Below are 18,572 nucleotides of genomic sequence, written 5' to 3'. Positions count from 1 at the left end.
GGATGAGCATGTCCGTTAAGTCTAAGCCCATCTTTCTCAACGTGCTGGCGAAGATGAGGTTGAGACCGCTTCCGCCATTGATGAGTACTCTGGTGAGCTTGACTTCTGCCACCACCGGGTCCAGAACCAGGGGGAATTTGCCGGGCTCCGAGAAGCTGGTCCATTGATTGTCTCGTGAGAAAGAGATGGGGACCTCCGACCATCGAAGTGGTCGTGGTACCGCCGGCTCGACGGACATGATTTCTTGGAGTAGTAGTTTTTGTTCCCTCCTGGAACTGAACTCTTCGTCACCTCCGAAGATGACGTTGATGGTTTTCGAGGCATCTTGGAACTTCACGTTGCACGATTTGTCCCCTTGGTCATCCTCTTCGGGCTCTTTATCCGTTGATTTGTTCTTCTTGTCATTGCTGGGGTTGCTGAATGTCCTCCGGAGGTTGTAGCAATCGATTGCCGCATGATTGGGACCTGGATGCCATGGGCATTTCTTCTGCAAGAGCTTTTCGAATTGCTATTGCGTCGTTGTCTTCCTGCATCACGGAGGACGATCCACAGCCGCGATGAGGTCGTCTAGCTTGCACTTTCGGGATGAACCCAAGTAGTCCCGCTGGCTCTTGTCGGTACGGTTGTCATTTGTGCGCATCAGGTTGTTGTCGTTGCGCCTCGGGAACCGTTCACTCATCTTCTCCTCTTGCTCGGACCAATCGTGCATCATGTCACGAAGTCCTGCAACAGTTTTTAGTCTGTTCCGCCCAAAGTCTCTATAGATGCCTAGGTCGGTGAGGCCATTGTAGAAGCAGTCGATGATGTCCTCTTCCGAGATGTTCGCAATGGTGGCTCGTACGTCGAAGAAACGACGTGTGTATGATCGCAGGAGCTCGTTGTGTTCCTGTTTACATTGAGCAAGGTCATGACAAGTACCTGCACGTGCGATCGCCCCCTGGAAGCTGTCATTGAAGACTTTCTTGAGCCCCTCCTAGGAGTCGATCGAGTCGTTGCTGAGGCTCTCCAGCCATGTGAACGGTGCAGGGTCCAAAGCCATCGGGAAGTAGATGACCTTGGTGATGTTGGAGCCTCCTGCGACTTCTATGGCGGTAGAGTAATATTGTAGCCATTGCTGAGGAACTTGTTTGCCGTCATACTTGGTGATCCCAATTGGCTTAAAGCCCTCAAGGTACTTGTAACTATTGAACCGTGCTGTGAATGCTGGAAAGCGATCACTGCAGTCGGTACTTTCTAGATCGGCTACTTCACGCTCTCTGCGTCTGGAATCAATTATGAATCACGCATCGCGTCCTTTATTGATTTTCTGGTGCAGGTCTTCAATGGATAAATCTTGAGGGTTCCGATGGTTGGGATGATTAAGTTGTCGCGGGTTGCCTCCTGGAGGTGGCTGCTGCCTCCCGCCAGTAGCCTGACTTCCACGAGCGTTGTCGTTATTATTGCTTCGTTGATGTCAAAGACGGCTGCCTACCGTTCGACTGTTAGCCTGGCTGCGGCTTTCGCCCATGTGTTCTTCTCTGATGGCTGACGCCGAATTTTGTCGATCGAGCTGGATCCATGCTCTCTGTGCGTAGCGAAGTGCTTGGCGCAGGTTTGGATCGTTGCTGCGTTAGAGTATGGCGATTACCCTGGCGATGTTAGCCACGGGGGTTCTGAAGCCCCGCTCGCTCATGACGGTGAATTCAGCGTCCAGTTCACGATGCATAGATCATATGCGCTCGTTGACCCTCCTTCGCTGGGCTGCGCGGGCTCTGTTCCTGGCCCTTCGTGCCTCACGCTCGGTGTCGTTTTCGTCGCCGGCGTTGGTTGTGGCCTCGTCTTCGGATATCATGTCAAGTGTTTCGTTGGGTGAAAGGCCATCGTCCTCCCCCTTTTCTGCCATCAACACTTGGCGTGATATGAGTTCGTCGGAGCTCGCTTCGACTAGCTCGGTCGATTCTTCTGCCGTGGTGGCTAATGGCTTGCCCTCCTGAAAAGGCAAGGGCTCGAGGTGTGTCACGAGTTGGTCTTCATCTTCGAGTAGATCAGAGAGTTTCATGCAATTCCAATGCACGAAACGACCTTCTGTGGTGGAGGTGATCATCAAACCATCATCACCAAGGCGACCCGCAGCCCCCCGACGTGCGGTGGCTTCGGGTTTCCCGATTTGGAGTAAAAAGTCCAAGTCCTTTTTCCAATGCGGAGAGGGACTCGGAATTGTTGGCCTCCTGGGGTTCAGTGGCCGAATTGCGTGGACTGCGTTGTGATCGGCTACGCAAGTCCTCAGATTGGAGGGAGTCCGATCCGAGCGTGGTCGTTGCAGCACGGGGTGGAGTCGCATTGAAAATGGAATCCTCCTCGATCTTCCTGGCGGAGCCATGGGTCAACAACTCGTCGAGATTGTCGACAAACTCATCGTGCTCGCTGTGAAAACTTGCTGCGAGAGTTTTCGGCTTCATGACGTCGATGGTGAATCGACGAAAATCACCCGCGCCGTCTGCGACGCAGACCCATAAGCCGAAAACGAGTGTCGTGCCCTCGGGGAGCACGGCACTGGTAAACTTGAATGATGCCATCGAGTTCGCCGGTGGATCTTCGATGCGTCCCCTACCTGGCGCGCCAGCTGCCAGTGTTTTACCGTCTGCCCACCGAGGGGTATACTCGAGGTGGTGAGTTTTAGGTTGGGTGTCGCCGAGATCAGGAACTCGAACGTGCAAGCAACACAAGGTTTAGATAGGTTCGGGCCGCGATGTGCGTAATACCCTATGTCCTGTTTGGTGGTTTGTATTGTCTTGGGTGTTGATGTGTTTTGAGGGGGTCCCTGCCGCCCTTATATATCTGGGAGGACAGGGTTACATAAATCCTAGTCCAACACTAGCTTAGGAATCTTACTCGAGTACAACTCGAGTAGCTTCCTTCTGTATCGTCTAGTTCTACTTCGCATACGAGTAGAGTACAACACAAATAAGATATAGAACATGTCCTATGTCCTATCCCCTATTCCTGTATGAACTACGTTATGTACATAGTCCCGTAGTCCCGGGTCTGACACCAACTCCGTGACCATACGTCCCGTACCGGCGCCATATGTCATGTCGTGTGTCCCATCTGGACCACACGCACAATTCGCCGTATGCCCGCACATTTACCCGTACGTGCAACTGCGAGGGTCAGCTTTGATACTATTTATCACACCCTACCCTTCAAAGCCGCACAACCCAGCCCTTCTAACTCTTAGGGCATGACTGCACGTCCAGTATCGGGGCCATATGCCATGCCGTGCGTCCCACCCGGGCCCACACGCGCCATGCACCATATGCCCGCACAATTACCCGTACGCGCAACCGCAGGGGTTGGCTCTGATACCATTTGTCACACCTCGCCCTCTAAAGCCGCGCAGCCCATCCCTTCCGAGGGGTGGGCCCGCATACATATAGTACCCTGCTTACATTTTTCGTCCTTGCTTCATGTAGAAGGATTAACCCAAAGATGCTATGGCTGGAGGACAAAGGCTTATAAGTTGGCTCCGCCTTTGCTTAACTAGCAAGGTGGTACTTGACATGTGCACGACTGGACCACATCCAAATTGGGCCAGGTGTCACGTCATCTCTTAGAAATATCTGAAAAATATTAGTTGCTTCACCATTTTCTACCACACAAAACAGACAAGACAGGTAATGACTATTTGCAATGGTTTCTTCGACGAACTGCCGGAAACAAATTTTCTAAGTTCATGACAAACATTTTTTTGGTGAGTCCAAAACAATAAATAAGGCGTGACAAAAAAAATTAAAAATTAGACCATTAGCAGGTTATACAAACGTGGCTGGCCGAAGTTAAACTAGGATCTTCAGGCCTCAAGAAAAGGGAAACATATCATATTTACTAGACTTAGAATAAATTTCTTTTCGCCTGCTCCTGAACATATGAATCGGATCAAGGACCAAATTAGCAATATCTTTATCTATTTCTAAAGCACATAATATTTCCACCAGAAATTTTGGTTTGGTCCAACAACATGAACGGTGGGTAAACCCAAAATGTATATAATGAGAATTGAACAATAATACTATATTGCAACCTAACGAACTGGAATACAATGAGAATGTGAAAATACAATAAAATCCGTATCGAAAATCAGCCATGAGTCGTGTGGGATCTTTAACCGTCGTAATGTCGTAATGCACGGGCATATTTGGTAGTAATGGTAAAAATCTGTTTTCTTCCTTCAGTATCACATAAATGTAATTTTCATCTCTTAAATTTTAATCGGTGCAAATCAACTGCTTAATTAATAAATCAGCTAATATCCACACTTTAGCTTAACAACAAATTTTCTTATTTGGCCAACTTTCCCTAGTAGTGTTGCCAGCAAATGCCATCTTCATCACACGGCGTGAGGCTAATGTGCAGAGCAGAGCTTGAGGGAGGGAAGGGTGGGGATGAAGGCGGCCACGGCGGGAGGTAGGCTGAATGGCCGGCAACTACTCGCTGAAGGCCGCGAGCAGCAGTGGAGGAGGGATCTGGATTAGGGAATTCAGCTTCCTGAGTTTGGGGCTCCATAACCGGCGGGTTTAGAGGGGTGGCTGGCGACGACAGTAAGGGCGGTGATAGTTGTGGGTTGTGGACAACGAGGCCAACAATGATGGTACTGCCGGTTAGGTGGTGGAGGGCACTCGATGGATGGTGCCGGTGGCGAGGGTGAGTGGTAGCAGCGGTTAGGGCAGAACAGGGTGGCACAACGGGGTGAGAGGTGGGCGGAGCGGAATGATGGTGGGGTTGCCACTAGCCGCAGGGCGGTGGCAGTGGAGGCTTAGGGTGGGGGGGGGGGTAGCTAATGCCTGTTGGAAGGAAGCAGAAAGAAGAAAGAAAGGAGAACAACAATAAGAGGAATGTGCGGTCGATGCCAACCAGTAGCAACAAATGATTGCCCCCTAATAGCCTCACTTAATAACGGTTTAGTGATATTTGAGTTTAGGCCATGCAATTATCTATTGAGTCACTGCTTAACCATGTCATAAAAGAGGATGAGACTCAGCGCGGTCTGCCATAATAAAATCTAAGCTTTATGACAAAAAGTTTTGCTCGGTGATCCCTTTAATAAAATTGCACGAATATCAAAGAAAGCGATAATTACTTTTAATTAATTTTGTTTGGGTCTCACCTGCGCTAGGCCCTACCCGTATTCAAACCAAGCCCAGCCGTACCCATCTATGGTTTTGGATCTTTTTTCTTCTAATGATGATTCACTAGTGTTTCATGTGAGCTCAGTGCCCTTCGGTTCAACAGTTTGTGAGTTTGTGGGACAGTGGGAGAGCGGCGCCACCAAGCGAAGGTGACTGGCGCCGGAACAACAAGAGGCCCCAAATGCAATCATAAAAGATGCATAGAAGATGACTTCGATGATCGATCCTGCGCCTCCGCTGGGAGCGCAGCCCCACTTCTGGACATGGATGTGGCAGCCACACTGGACGCCTGTGCTGTGGCGTCAACCTCCATGGCGAATTCAAGATCTTGCGGTGCTTCAACCTGCAAGGAGCCGAGGCGGCGTCAAGTCGGCAGAGCCGCATGTAGGGAGGGGTGGTGAGCGTAGGGATGCAAGGAGGAGGAACGGCAGCGTCAAAAGGGATTAGGCAGCGGCCAATGCGGGACACAACAAAAAAAAGAGATAGCGGAAATAACAAAAAATCACATCTATGCAATCTTTTTAAACATAGATGAGTATTGGATAGAATGGCTTGAGAGAATAAAGACCATAATTATGTATAGGGGTTCATGTATTTCGAAAATAAGTAAATTCAACCTAGAAAGTCCTATATAGACTTAGATTTCAGAACTAATGAGGAAACATTACCTTACTCGGTTATGTGGATGAACAAGCATTGGAGAAAGGCCAGTAACTAAAAGTGATTGTCTTTGCTTGCAAGAAAGTATAAAAAATCTATCACAAACTAGAATCCGAGTCAAATTACTGGTTTTATCTATTTTTCGTAAATCGAGATACCGTGGCGTGAAGCTGTTTTGTAAGTTCAGACTAAAATAAATTAGGTAAAACTTTTTAACTTCACCGATTTTAACTTTACTACTGAGGTCGTTTTCAAAGAAGTGGTCCTAAACGGCCCTCAGAAACGAGTCAAGGCTCTCCTCTAAAGTTGAGCTGATTTTTTGAGTTGGAAACTAAACACGAAACAGGCCCAATATATAAAAGCATAATAGCCCACAAAGCCAGGCAAAGCAGGATGACGACACCAATGACCAAGTAAGTCACGGCCGCACAGTCCATATCCGACGGTCACAAAAATTTCGACTGACGGAAAAACAATTCGTAAGGCGTCTGGTGACGAGCAACTCTGAAAGGAAAAAAAGAAACAGCCATACGTTTGCCATCTAGACGGCCCGAGCGCGTTTCGTTCACCCCTACTCCCTCTCTTTGGCGGCGACGACTAGGCGAGCGGCGCCGCCCTTCGCCAGGTCTTCGCCGGGCCCTTCGCCGGCGACCCACCTGGTATGCCCGCCCCTTCTCTTGCCTCCCTGCTGTGCGAAACCGAGCACCCAAACCCTAACCTAAGCTATTTGTATTCAGATCCCGATTACAAGCACTCACATATATTTTGGTAATCGGACCCACGTCCTAGGTACGCACCTGGCCTCTGCCACACACTAGTCTCATCCATGTCCGTAGTACGGTTAGGTTCTTCTTCAGCGCACAAGGAGCTCCGGACTTGCGGCCCTGGTGGTTGTTTTTTTTTGTTTTTCGCAGTTCATATGTAGAAAGTTGTTTTTAGTCCACTCAAATTTCTCACCTTTGGGTTGCTTCTATGTAAGGACGCGCTGTTCTGTCAATATATCCTTTTGGTTTTGTAACATATGTACATATTTTGATTTTTCTTTGTTAGAAAGTGGAACTTACTTTACCTTCTTACCTGATTAATGCTTTAAATCGCAATTGTGGATTAAAAATTCTTTTTATGTAAAACAAAAGTTGAAAATGACTGCCTGAATTGCTATTACTGATGAAAGATGCATGATAACAAAGCATATTTGGTCCATTTTGCTCGAATCATGCATATCCAGAAAAAGTCATGTAGTCATGCAAAATTAAGGTTTTGATTATGTGTGATTCAATATAACCATAATACCCCTTAGATTCTCAAGTTACCATAGAGTTGAGATATCCATTAAATAAATTAGAAGTGACCAAAACATGTCATTAGATTGAATGATTTTAGTTTCCCCTGGCTCTTTTTTCTTTTGATCTGGCTGGAATTGGTAGAGATATATAGTAACCATCTGTATTAGTTAATACATAACAGCGATAGTGACCAAACTGACCAGTATCAGCAAGTGTAACATTCAAATCTAGTCTCGAAACAGTTTGCAAGTTTAGGACCTAGCAGATTAAAGTTAACAATGTGCCATTATGTTTGATCATGCTGACTATATTCAGATGAACAAATCTTTATTTTCATTTCATTTACTTCTTTTTGGGGCCTTACAATGACTATCTACCTTTTGGGACAGCAGTTTTATGATTTAATGACTAGCTTTGGTTTGTAGAACTAGACCACCATTCAGTCGATTGAGCTACTTATATGTCCTCGTTCCCATTTTCTTTGAGCTGATTAGCTGAAGATCTAACCTATGTTCCATTTTAGGTGCTGTATGGTTGTCTTTGACGTCCGAAATAAATCAAGCTTGAAGTAAGATTAAGGATTTATTCAAAAGCACAGGGTTTCTAGCCTTACAGTTAAATGATCAAATGACCTGTAGAATGTCAGCAAGCAAGCAAAAGAAACGACAGATAAATTGTACCAATTCAGAGCAATATAGACCAGGGAAGAAAACCAAATTTGACTCATCCAATTGTCTAGTAAGTTTGAAGCCTCATATTGGTCTTAAATGGGACCAGTATCTGAGGAGAGTTGTGCCAGAAAAGGAACAAGTTGGAATTTTGTGGTCAGACTTGGCCCCTTTCATAGAAAGCCAGGAACATTGTTCAGGCCTTGCTGATGTTACATATGTTCCCCCAGAAACTTTTTCTCTTGAGAGCCTGAGAGGTGTGCTATCCTATGAGGTATGTCTATCTTTTTCTTAAGTTGATTCCAATGAACTTCTGAGATAACTTACCATGATATGTTTTATTTTATGTTGATTCCATTTATCTTCTATGGTTGATTTGACATGGCAATGCCATTATTTTGATGGTGTTAGCTCCCTACTTTGTGTTTTTCCCCCTATACATCAACAGAGTTTGTCCTTGATTGTAGGTGTGGTCTACATGTCTGACAGAAGCTGAGAGAAAGTTTCTCAAACAATTTCTTCCAAGTGAGACTGATGCAGAAGAAAATGTACATTTGTTGCTTACAGGAAAAAATCATCACTTTGGAAATCCTTTCCTCAGCTGGCAAGTTCTCTATGATTTGATTCCTATTGCTCCTTTTATTTCCATTTCTAGGGTTGTTGATGCATACAGCTATGCCTTCTGTTTGCTCTGATGTGGTTATATATTACTTTCTGAATGTTCCTGCTGCGTGCTACTTGTCTTATGTCCAATTCAGTGTGTGAAAAAGTATCTAGTAGGTTCGAAATAGGTACATGTATGTTTCGAAAGGTATCTAGTATGCTACTTCAAGAATTGGCGAGGGAAGGTATGCGGTGTTTTGGGCCCAGCGCATGGAGGCTGGAGGGCTGGTTGAGGGTTTCCCTCGTAATTCATGCTTTCCTCTTTATTGATAGACAACCCCTTCATAGAAGCAACTAGTACATTGAATCGGTCGTAAACAATATCTTTGGGTTTGGCATGAGCCCCAAGCAACTAGTACATTGAATCCAATTGTAATTTTCGTAAAAAAAATGTTGGACTAGAATATTACGTACCGGAATCCTTTCTTCAAATCTACTTTTGGGCCGAAAATTGTCCTGTCAACCTTCTATCAGTTTGGCTGCAGTGCTGTTTTACCTCTTGATATGTTTGTTGGATGTGGATCATTGATTAAGTTATTCAACTATATAGGTCATCTTCTCTTTGCTATGGTGATATTCATCCGGATGCCGTACTTGACAAGGAGAAGCACATAAAAAGGGATGAGAAGGCCTATCGTATTAACTTGCTTAATTACCATTCCAAGTATGCCCAAACCAGAGCAAGTCCATTATAAGTTTAACATCTAGGTGATCCCTGATATTAATTGCAAAGTGACTGTGCAGCATGGTTGACACCTTGAAGAAATGGAGGAAGAGATGGCTAAGCGGCGGTGACATAGAGACTTTGTTCAGGTTTGGCTTTGCTTCAAAGTATCCGTCTCTTGGGCTCTTGGCTCTTGGTCGATGCAATTATTTTTTCGCTCGATCTGCTCTGGTTCCCTTCGTATAGGGTTGAATTAGCTACACAAATTGCTTTATTTTGTCAAATCCTTTCACTAGCCAAATCTGATGGTGCATATGCTGCCCGAGCTGGCTTTGACTGTAGTCTCAAAATCTTGAACCTTTCTGAATCCCTTGCCATACTACTACTGCTCGTGTCGTCGACCATGGTTACCACCTATTATAACTTGTATGCAAGATCAACGCAGCACGGTAGTTGGTGTCACCCTTTTCTTTTGTCTGTTCATATCTCCAAGAGTTTTAGATGACTGATCTATCGAGTTAGAATATGCATTTGTTACAAAAGCTTTCTAGATAAGCTGTTTGGCACATGACAAGTTTCAGTACTGAATTGTCTCATGTTTTGGTTTTATGGAAATTCATATTGACAAAGCTATAAGCCACTAGAAAACTTAATTTTCTCATGTAATTTGCAACAATAAAGGTCTATTAAACTTAATAGTTATATTTTTGAACTTGAAGGAGAATATCAAGTGCAAACCCAATGTTCCTTGTGGTGCAAGCCTACTGTTACCTAGTAGGCTTCTATACTGCATTCTGAGAAGCTAACTCAACATAATAATGAATTTCTGTAGAACTTACTAATTGATATGCCACTGTTTATTATGCGTTTGCAGGGATAACCCTGGTAATCAGAAGCAAGTAGTTATGCAGCTGAAAGCTACTAAGGGTGCAATGGCTATGAAGGTTGCACAAAGAATTGATGTTTCAAAGTTTATGTCATACATCAAGGTAAAATAGCTATCTAATAAGAAGGGCGCCAATGATTTTTACTCAGTTTCGCCCATCGGAGCCTTTTTAAGAAAAAATAACGATATCTCAGTCATCTAGACATGTACCTCTGTGATAGGCATTTCTTTCTGCCATTTAGTATGGCTGCGAAATAAGAAGTATATTGCTAGAATTAGGTCCTCAGTTTGTGCATTTGCTCTGCTTGCCCACACAATTTTGAAATATTTTTGCATTCTTTTCTTTGAAATCTGGTATCGCTGAACTGAAAGATGAGAGATATGTTTCTGGTCCATATTTTCTACAGTACTTGGGTGTCTCCGCTCAGTGTTTTTTAAGGTATTGTGGCATCCTTTGGCGTCAAGGGCACGCCTGGATGCATAGGCGACTAGGTGTAACTAGGACCTCATGGCATCCTGTGCTGCTGGGGGCACACCTTGACGGCATAAGCGACACCTAAAAAATTATGCCTCTTGACAACTGATTGTTGTGGGCACCCCATTCTCTCACATATTAAATCTGTTATTTTCCATAGAGTCTATTTGTTTTTCCAGCCTGTAACTTTCTTAATTAACTGTTAGTCAGTTACCTTTTTCCGTATCTGTCTTATGAAAAATAGTGTTAGGGGTGTGGTCATGTGCAAACTTGGTTTAGAACTGGGTCAGAATTTCCTAAATTAGTCTGCATCATTGGATGTGATGCTAATCTGTGAAAATGATTATCAGCGATGACTGGTCTGTTCATTGCCGTTTTTTATGCCTGCTTTTGTCATTCTTAAGTTAGACATTTCACCACTGATATTGATCAAAGCACATTAATAAAAATTATAAAATATATAATCAAAGAAAGTAGTTTTGAAGATGATCTACTTTGTTCTTAGATTGCTGAATTGCAACATCTGTTTCAGAATTTAGATCATCATTGTATGATGGATTTTACTGAATGCTGTGGCACCTGTGCTTTTGTAACTTTTTCCAGGTTAGTAAAACACAACTCAACCATATCAAGAGACTGAAGCAATCTGGGGATGGCATTCAGACAAAGCATGTTTCACGTGTAATTGGTGGCCTTGATAAATCCGATGTAAAACCATATGGAGCTTTATTAGAGGATGAACAGAGGAGATTGCATGAACATTGGTAAGTAATGCTTTTATTTCTTATGTATATCTTATGCGGATTGTTATTCTTATGAGGAAGTATTTACATAACAGGTTGAACATGTCGTGCAATGATATACCTGCTGCTTTTGAGGTCCTTAAGGACAGGAAGGTGCAGATGGAGAAAGCAAGAAAGTTATTAAGCCTTGAGCTTGAAGAGAAGAATGTATCTGTCTCGAGAAAGGTTCGCTGTGACTTGTCCTTCAATTCTTCTTCTTAAGTCTTAGTTTTAGCGCTCGAGAGAGGTCCTTTACTTGAATGTATAAAAAAATACAGTGGATGATAGCAGTTCATGCTTACTTCTGTTATGTATCTTGCCATTTTACAATGTATCATATCATTCACCAGTGTAGCAGAATTCCTATTCAATGTTAATGCTATAGACGAGAATACCATGACAATAAAGATACTGAATTTGTAATAGAGGCATCTAGTATGAAAGAACTAGGTAGTATTTCATTTGCTCTGTAGTGCTATCTTATTTATATAAGGTAGTTACATTGCCATTTTCTTAAGAAACTATACTTTGTTGTAATCTTCATAATGGGAATAAATTCTTATAATAAAACAATCTCAATTTATTTTTTAATACCAAATAGGTGATTATGCTTTATTTATGTTTGTTTATGATGAGAAGGCAGAGCAGTTAACAGACATAATGAAAGAGCTAGGACAACCTGGTGCTAGCGAAAATAACGGTAGCCGAATTTTGCAAAATGATCAGGTAGAACTCTCACCTCAAAGTATGTTGCAAGGTGGGGATGATCAGAACACAGCTCTTCAAGACTGCAACGATGAGCCGACTAAGTATATGGAAACATCTATTTACCGTATTGGCAGTCCGAATGTGGAAGATCATGATCTCATGGTAGTCAGGGGCACAGACATAACTAGTCAGGGGAAGCAAAACTCCGATGTGCAATATCATAATGGTGTCAGCTGCGTAGATAAAGGCATTTCGTGTTGTGGCAACAACCCTGAGGAGCAGGATGATGATCTCGCAGATATCAAATTGTGTAAAGATGGCCTGGGTGTTAACAGTGAAAATATCGAAGAAATCAGCTACAAAGGTGCAACCAATAACAACTATAGCTCAGAGAATCAAGAGATTAAGTCCATTGATTATACAAACACACATATTGATACTCTTGACTGCGAAAATTTGCAACTAGAAGATCTTGAAGGTCCATCAGTTAATGCTCGTGAGCAAGATCAGGACCTGGAAAGCATCAGCCATGATGGTTTGAATCACAATTGTGGCCATAGTGCAAATATTTCTTCAAAAATGAGTTTTCCAAAGACGCACAATGTAATTGTGGATCAAGTAGAGACTCAGAACGTTATGATGATACCGTCAAACAGTTCTTCACTATTACTTAAGTCCTCTGGAGAACAAATGCACGTGGAAGATTTTCTGCATCTAAATGGCCAAGTAGCAAAAGGTGAAAAAAACAGATGGCAGTTGGCAGGTCCTCTTCAGTCCCATTATCATCATCCAGAGAATATAAATAATGGCTCAGGTAACTTGCAGATTACACAACCTTATCTCTCTTCAGGACAACAGAGTTCTTCAGGTTACTTGGATAATGGTGTTTTAAGTCAGCAGCAGGATCAACTCGCCACGTCCGCCTTTATAGTGGACAACCCATCATCAGTTATTGAGCCCTTCTCAAATCTGCAGAGCAATGGTACGCTCCACATGGCAAAGGACATTGGAGCAGTCTCCTACTCTCTTCAACATGCAAATAGCATCGAACCTGGTTTGCATTCTTTGGTGAATAACCGTTTGGCTCAATCTGCTCCATTTCCCAGGTCCTTGCAGGAGCAGCAGCAGTTAACCGATCAGAGTGATAATTGTCTCTATGGACAACTTCACAAGGATTATTGTGCTGATGTGAGTTTTCCAACTAAAGTAAACCCTCCTATATCTGAACAGCATTCTTATGCTGCTTTTGGTTCGATGGATCATAGGTATAACTGGTTCCCCGATGGTTGTCAGTTGCATAATAATAATAATATGCCGGGTTTGGAGTCTGGTAACTGCTTAACCCAGGCCTTGCCAAGCGGAAGCAACACCGATGGAACTCTGTTCAGCGCCATATCCCAGTACAAGCAGCCATCAGTACACCTGGGACATGGTGGGTCAAGCCGCAGCCAGGTCCTTGAACCAAGGAATCAGGTTCGTCCGCTACAAAATTTTCTCCCTAGGAGTCAAGACACGAACCCTCCATTTTCAGATATGTATGGCTACACCCAGGATATGGCCAGTCACACGAGCAGTCAGATAGCACCTGTTAGCTCAATGGATGGTTCACATTGGACAAACTTCATACAGCAGAATCCTGCAATGGCGCCTGACTTCACAAACAGGCCGTTTCGAGGGCCCTGGACCAGATAATTCTTTAGGCACTAACTGAGTTGGTTAATAAGGAGATTGGGCGCAGGCTGGAACAAGATGTTTTCCAGCATTGATGACTGACATCGTAGTGGTTTTGAGCAGCTTGAATGCCTGCCCGAAGACGGGCGCTGGGAATCTGGAGAGTCAGGAGCTGATGATTCCCATTTTTGCGGTTTTCTATTTTTGCCTTTTGATAATAAGCTGTGCCCCAATTCCCATGTGTAGGCTGCCTCTGTAGTGCCCTCAGCAAACCAAAACCTGATGCTGGGTGTTGCTGTTCTTAGCTATGCTTGGCGCACGGGCCATGTCGTAATGTGTCACTATTGCATTTCATGCCGCCCGTTGTACATCTTTGCTGGCGTGTCAACTGTTGGTTAATGAGAGCTAAGAAGAAAGGCCAGGCCATGGTTGACAATTTTGAGCCTTGCTTGTGCACCAGCTTTAAGAAGTGGTGTGTGTGTTTTCTTCTCAATCTTTTTTTTTGGTTGACATGCCAGACATATATGAAGATGTCACTCCATTCCAGTTTTGGAGGTGTCATTTTGGTGTGAATAACAGCCAGTTCCAGATACACTGCTAGTTTCGTTTTGGTTGGGAGGTACTACGATTTCTTTCGATTCAGTCGTTTAAACGCCTGCAGCATCGTGGTGCATGCGATGCCTCTGATCGGACAGGCCTCACGTTAAGCAGACTCGGACCACACCGAGGCAAGGCAGTCTGGCGGCGGCTGACCCTCCGGCGGTGGTGTTTTTCGTCTCCCGCGGCGGGGCGCGCAGGGGGCAATTAGGTAATAGCATATGCACGCACGTCTTGTTGATAACCCTTGCGTACATACGTCTAGAATTTATACTAGAACGTCTCGTATCTCACCTAGCGCCGGAGGGACGGGCACCACCTGCACGTCCACACCGACCAGTGTATGTAGTGATGTACATGTTGATGGCATACTTAACAAAGATGGAGAAAGGTATAACAGTACTGTACAGCAGAAATGGAAATAAAAGTATTCATACATACTTCATCTATTCCAAAATATAGATCGTTTTGATTTTTTTAGATTCATATTATTTACTATACATCTTAGATATAACGTATGTCTAGATGCATAGTAAAAGCTATGGATCTAGAAAAGTCAAAATGAGATAATATAAAATGTAGATTGTTCCAAAATCTATATTTTGGAAAGGAGGGAGTACAACATGCGGCTGTTGAATGAGTGTTGCTATACATTTAGTACCTGACTTTTTTTAAAAAAACATCATAAATTACCCTTCCGAATTGGTATAACTTTTTGAATGTTTTCCTCACGCAGGAGAACTATGAGATGCGTATCACTGCGTTGAAGAAAAAATTCAACTCCAGATAGGGACCTATTTTTGTGCAAATCAACTCCAAAAGCAAATATTATCAAGTGCGTATTTGCAGAGTGCGACTTTTAGTTAAAACAGAACATTGACCAATCCATCGAACTCGTAATTTTCACAGAGCCCATATCAGCTCAGGGTCAGACCAAAGTAACTTACAGATCAACTGATGCAAATAATATCAAGTGTGTATGAGCAGACAGACGGATTGCTAATCAATGTAACTAGCTAGCATCTGCCATCTGCTTACTTTCATACTTTGCTAGTTACAGTAGTTAGTATTTACATTAAAAAAATACCTTCAACTGATAAATGGCCCACGCCAGTCCAGAAGAGTATATGCCCCAGTCTTGGATAGCACAGCAAATAACAAATACAATCCACCAGGACCTATCTTGTCTTAGAGCATTCTGAGACAAGGCCGTATTAGCAGCACCTCCCAGTCTGTCAGAACCATGGATCAGTGTCCGGCCAAGATGCCAATGGCGGGCATTCTTCATGTTTGCAGATAGATTGCTGTTCCGATCAAAAGGATCCATAAAGTAGCAATCACCCATGCGCTCTTCTTCCATTCGTTTGGCCGTCGCAAGAAGGAGAAGTCTCCAAAGATGTTTGGGGAAGGCTGAACTTGGTTGCTAGCAGCACTCATCTTTCTTTTCTTGTCCTCTTGTTCCTTGATTTTGTCACTCCATGTTCCGGCATACCTGTTTCGCATAATAGCAAGCAGCGTGTTATAGTAACACATGAATGAGAAGTTTTGGATCACTGTCAATTGCTTAAAATGAAATGATGGGGATAGGAAAGCAGTATCACGCAAAACTGCAAAAGCCTCCATGGAGGAGGATGCTTGCAACCATTTAGTATGGTGGTAATATCTCCGGTTTAAGCATATAGATAAGGGGTAGGAAAAAGGTTACTGGTTTCTAGGATATACAGTAGCTAAAGAATGATGTCAACCAAGATAAACAGATAGATATCTCTTCTCTAAGGAAAGATGGGTCTCAAACATTATTCCATAGCCCCATGCAGGTTCTAAGAAACTAAGAAACAATGAAACAAAAACTAGACACTACTTACAATTGCTGGTGGATTCACCATGCAGCCTTCAGTCAAAAAGAGATCATATAGGAATGAACACCATAGCATTACGAACGAGATTTCAAGCAGATAGCAAGCACCACACACTTAAAAGGATGCAGCTGAATCTACATAGTTTCAATGAAGAAAATATTTGCAGACTTGACATGGTTACAACTTCATATCTATCTCACCTTTTGCAGTCTACAGAGTTCTTATATGCAAGGTGAACATAAGATGAATACTTTTCAGTTTGTAACTTCAATAGGCACCAAAAAACTAAAATAAAGCCCTCGTACAAACAAATAAATTCCATAGCTGAATGGCAAGGGAGAAAGTAACATAGTCTCAGATAGATAACTAACCAATCCCAGCTGCTCCCAATTTGTGGTATTGAGACCACCTCGTCATTCGATATCTTCAACTTGGGAGCCTCTAAAATGTATCTGAGTTCAGCTGCCTGCCGCCTGATATTGATCATGGGGTGGCTACTCTCCAATTCTTTGTACAATGCAATGCAATCCTTGTGCCTCCTGTTGGCCTCATATGCCATTGCAAGCCAAATTTGGATCTGGAGAATTGAATAAGAATTAGATATATACTGAGTCACAAAGATGTCTACATAATCGATTAATCGTAGCCATATAGTTACAAGCATGATCAAGAGTTTTGTCAAAATTAATTAGATATTTCATGTTACTCCCTGCTGATATATCATCACTTCGTCAAATATGTGTAGATGAATTCCAAACGCCATGCCCATTATAAATGATGATTGCAATTTTTTGTTGAGAAAAGCTGGTCGATGTAAGGCTAGGCTGTAGCCAAAGATTGTAGCAGCGTGCTGACAACCACATATAGTTAATGCTACCCACTCCATTCAGCATACTTAGCCACAGGCACTCAAACGTCAAAATGCCAGAAACCGTACCTAAAATACCGGAAACTTGGTAAATTCATTGGTTTGAGGGACTCTGCCATTGTTCAGGGTTCATGAGCCTCTTTGTTCACATGACGTTTCACATAAACTTACTTCTCCTTTGTCCTTGGTTCTAGTTTTACCTGACATCGGAATCTGTTGAATTTTGTCTCAACTTACCAAAAATGATCATTAAGAATGCAGCTAAGGTTAGCAAGCTGACACCAAGATACATAGGAATATATGATGCTAACATGTAGTTTCTTGGTCACAACACAAGTCACTAGCAGTATTCGCTGGTATATTATATCTTGAATCCGTATTCTTACTTGTTCAACTCACTCAAAACAAACATCTGATATGCGGTGAGAAATCTACACATATGCAGACCTCAAACACAGCTACACATACACTAGTCATGGGTCAGGATATATTACCTCGCCGCCTAGGAGAGAAGAGGGGCGTATGATAGTAAGTGCAGCCTCCAAGAATTCAATTGAGCGGCCATACATTCCTCTCCCGTATGCCTTTTGCCCCAATTCAAACATTTGCTTGGCCGTCGCCCTCCTTTCCGCTTGCTCTTGTGCCACCTGCAAATTAGAGCCCACGCAACAAATGATTTCTCCCCCCATGTTCTAGCGTACGTGTTCTTCTTTGTTTTGGTTAGGAAGGTAAACGCTTTTTCTTTTTTGTGGTGCCATGCTTCCCTCAGTTACCTTAATAGCCGTTTGGCATGCGCAGAGACTATTGAGTGGCTGTCGTTGTAGGAAGGTGAGGTCTAAGTGGTAAGGATTAAGGAATGTGAGGTTAGGAGTAGGACCTTCTGTAGCTCGCGGCGGACGCGCTCGCGCTTCTCCTCCTCCGACTCCTCGGTGGCCTCGGCGGCGGCCTGGCTCTGCAGCTGCTCGGCGGTGCGCTCCAGCTCCTCCATCTCCTCGGCCTCCTTCAGCCGCCGGTTCAGCTCCGCCTCCCACTCCCTCTGCGCCTCGTCCTCCGACAGCTCCCCGGCCTCGTCCCCGCCGCCCGCCGAGGCGGAGGCCGCGAACCTGGCCACGTGTCCGCGGCTCCGCAAGACACAAGCGGCCGCCCCGAGCCCGAGCCGCGGGCGCAGGGGCGGCGCGGGGGGCCAGCCGCGGGGGTAGAGGCGCGTCCTCCGGCGACGGACGGTGGGGTGGGCCCCCAGGCCGGCGGCATCGCCGAGGAGGAGGCCGGCGCCCATCGCCGGCAGCGGAGGGGAGGGGGGAAACCTGGAAGGGGAAAAATTTCCGCCACCTGTTTTCTGCGGCCGTTAAATAGCTTCCCGGAATGGAACTTCCGGCACGGCATTGGAGCTGGAGTGTATGACATGTGGGCCCGGCCGTTGGGGATATTTTTTTCGAAGGAGGGGAGGGGAGCAAGCGAGTAAAGAAATGGAGCGGTTGGTAGCCACTGGTAGCGTAGCGGGGGATTCGTGGTGGTGACATTTCCGCGGGCGTGGCCGTCTCCGACTGCAACGCCGGCGTCCCTCTCCTTCAGTCCAGCGGCCTGGCCTGCCAGCGTGGATTGGAGCTTCTTCCTCTCTAG

General features: G+C 44.5%; 2 protein-coding genes across 9 annotated transcripts; one reads left to right on the top strand and one right to left on the bottom strand.

Moving 5' to 3' along the window:
- The first annotated feature begins 6,335 nt into the window (after positions 1 to 6,335).
- Positions 6,336 to 14,222, top strand: LOC112879899. Of its 8 annotated transcripts, none has more exons than XR_003226213.1 (11): positions 6,336 to 6,484; positions 7,635 to 8,053; positions 8,247 to 8,383; positions 8,993 to 9,106; positions 9,187 to 9,255; positions 9,981 to 10,095; positions 11,071 to 11,231; positions 11,306 to 11,435; positions 11,889 to 12,771; positions 13,064 to 13,145; positions 13,223 to 13,582. XR_003226213.1 is itself a non-coding variant. In XM_025944327.1 (10 exons), exons 2-10 carry the CDS (start codon positions 7,739 to 7,741, stop codon positions 13,226 to 13,228), a joined length of 2,304 nt encoding a protein of 767 aa, XP_025800112.1. In that variant the 5' UTR covers positions 6,336 to 6,484; positions 7,635 to 7,738; the 3' UTR covers positions 13,229 to 13,582. The 8 variants fall into 8 exon arrangements, 6 of the variants coding, with proteins under 6 accessions (XP_025800112.1, XP_025800114.1, XP_025800113.1 ...); XR_003226212.1 differs by having other exon boundaries at positions 11,889 to 12,939; XM_025944327.1 differs by having other exon boundaries at positions 11,889 to 13,145.
- An 860-nt stretch (positions 14,223 to 15,082) lies between these two features.
- Positions 15,083 to 18,277, bottom strand: LOC112883341 (translation initiation factor IF-2). The gene is made up of 4 exons (XM_025948628.1): positions 17,830 to 18,277; positions 17,447 to 17,599; positions 16,456 to 16,661; positions 15,083 to 15,717 (listed from the first exon to the last, which is right to left on the bottom strand). The coding sequence occupies exons 1-4, from the start codon at positions 18,226 to 18,228 to the stop codon at positions 15,510 to 15,512; spliced, it is 966 nt and encodes a 321-aa protein (XP_025804413.1). The 5' UTR covers positions 18,229 to 18,277; the 3' UTR covers positions 15,083 to 15,509.
- Positions 18,278 to 18,572: the final 295 nt, after the last annotated feature.

This window comes from Panicum hallii, chromosome 2 (assembly GCF_002211085.1).
Source record: "Panicum hallii strain FIL2 chromosome 2, PHallii_v3.1, whole genome shotgun sequence".
Taxonomy (NCBI): domain Eukaryota; kingdom Viridiplantae; phylum Streptophyta; class Magnoliopsida; order Poales; family Poaceae; genus Panicum; species Panicum hallii.
This window is presented reverse-complemented; position numbering and strand designations above follow the sequence as displayed.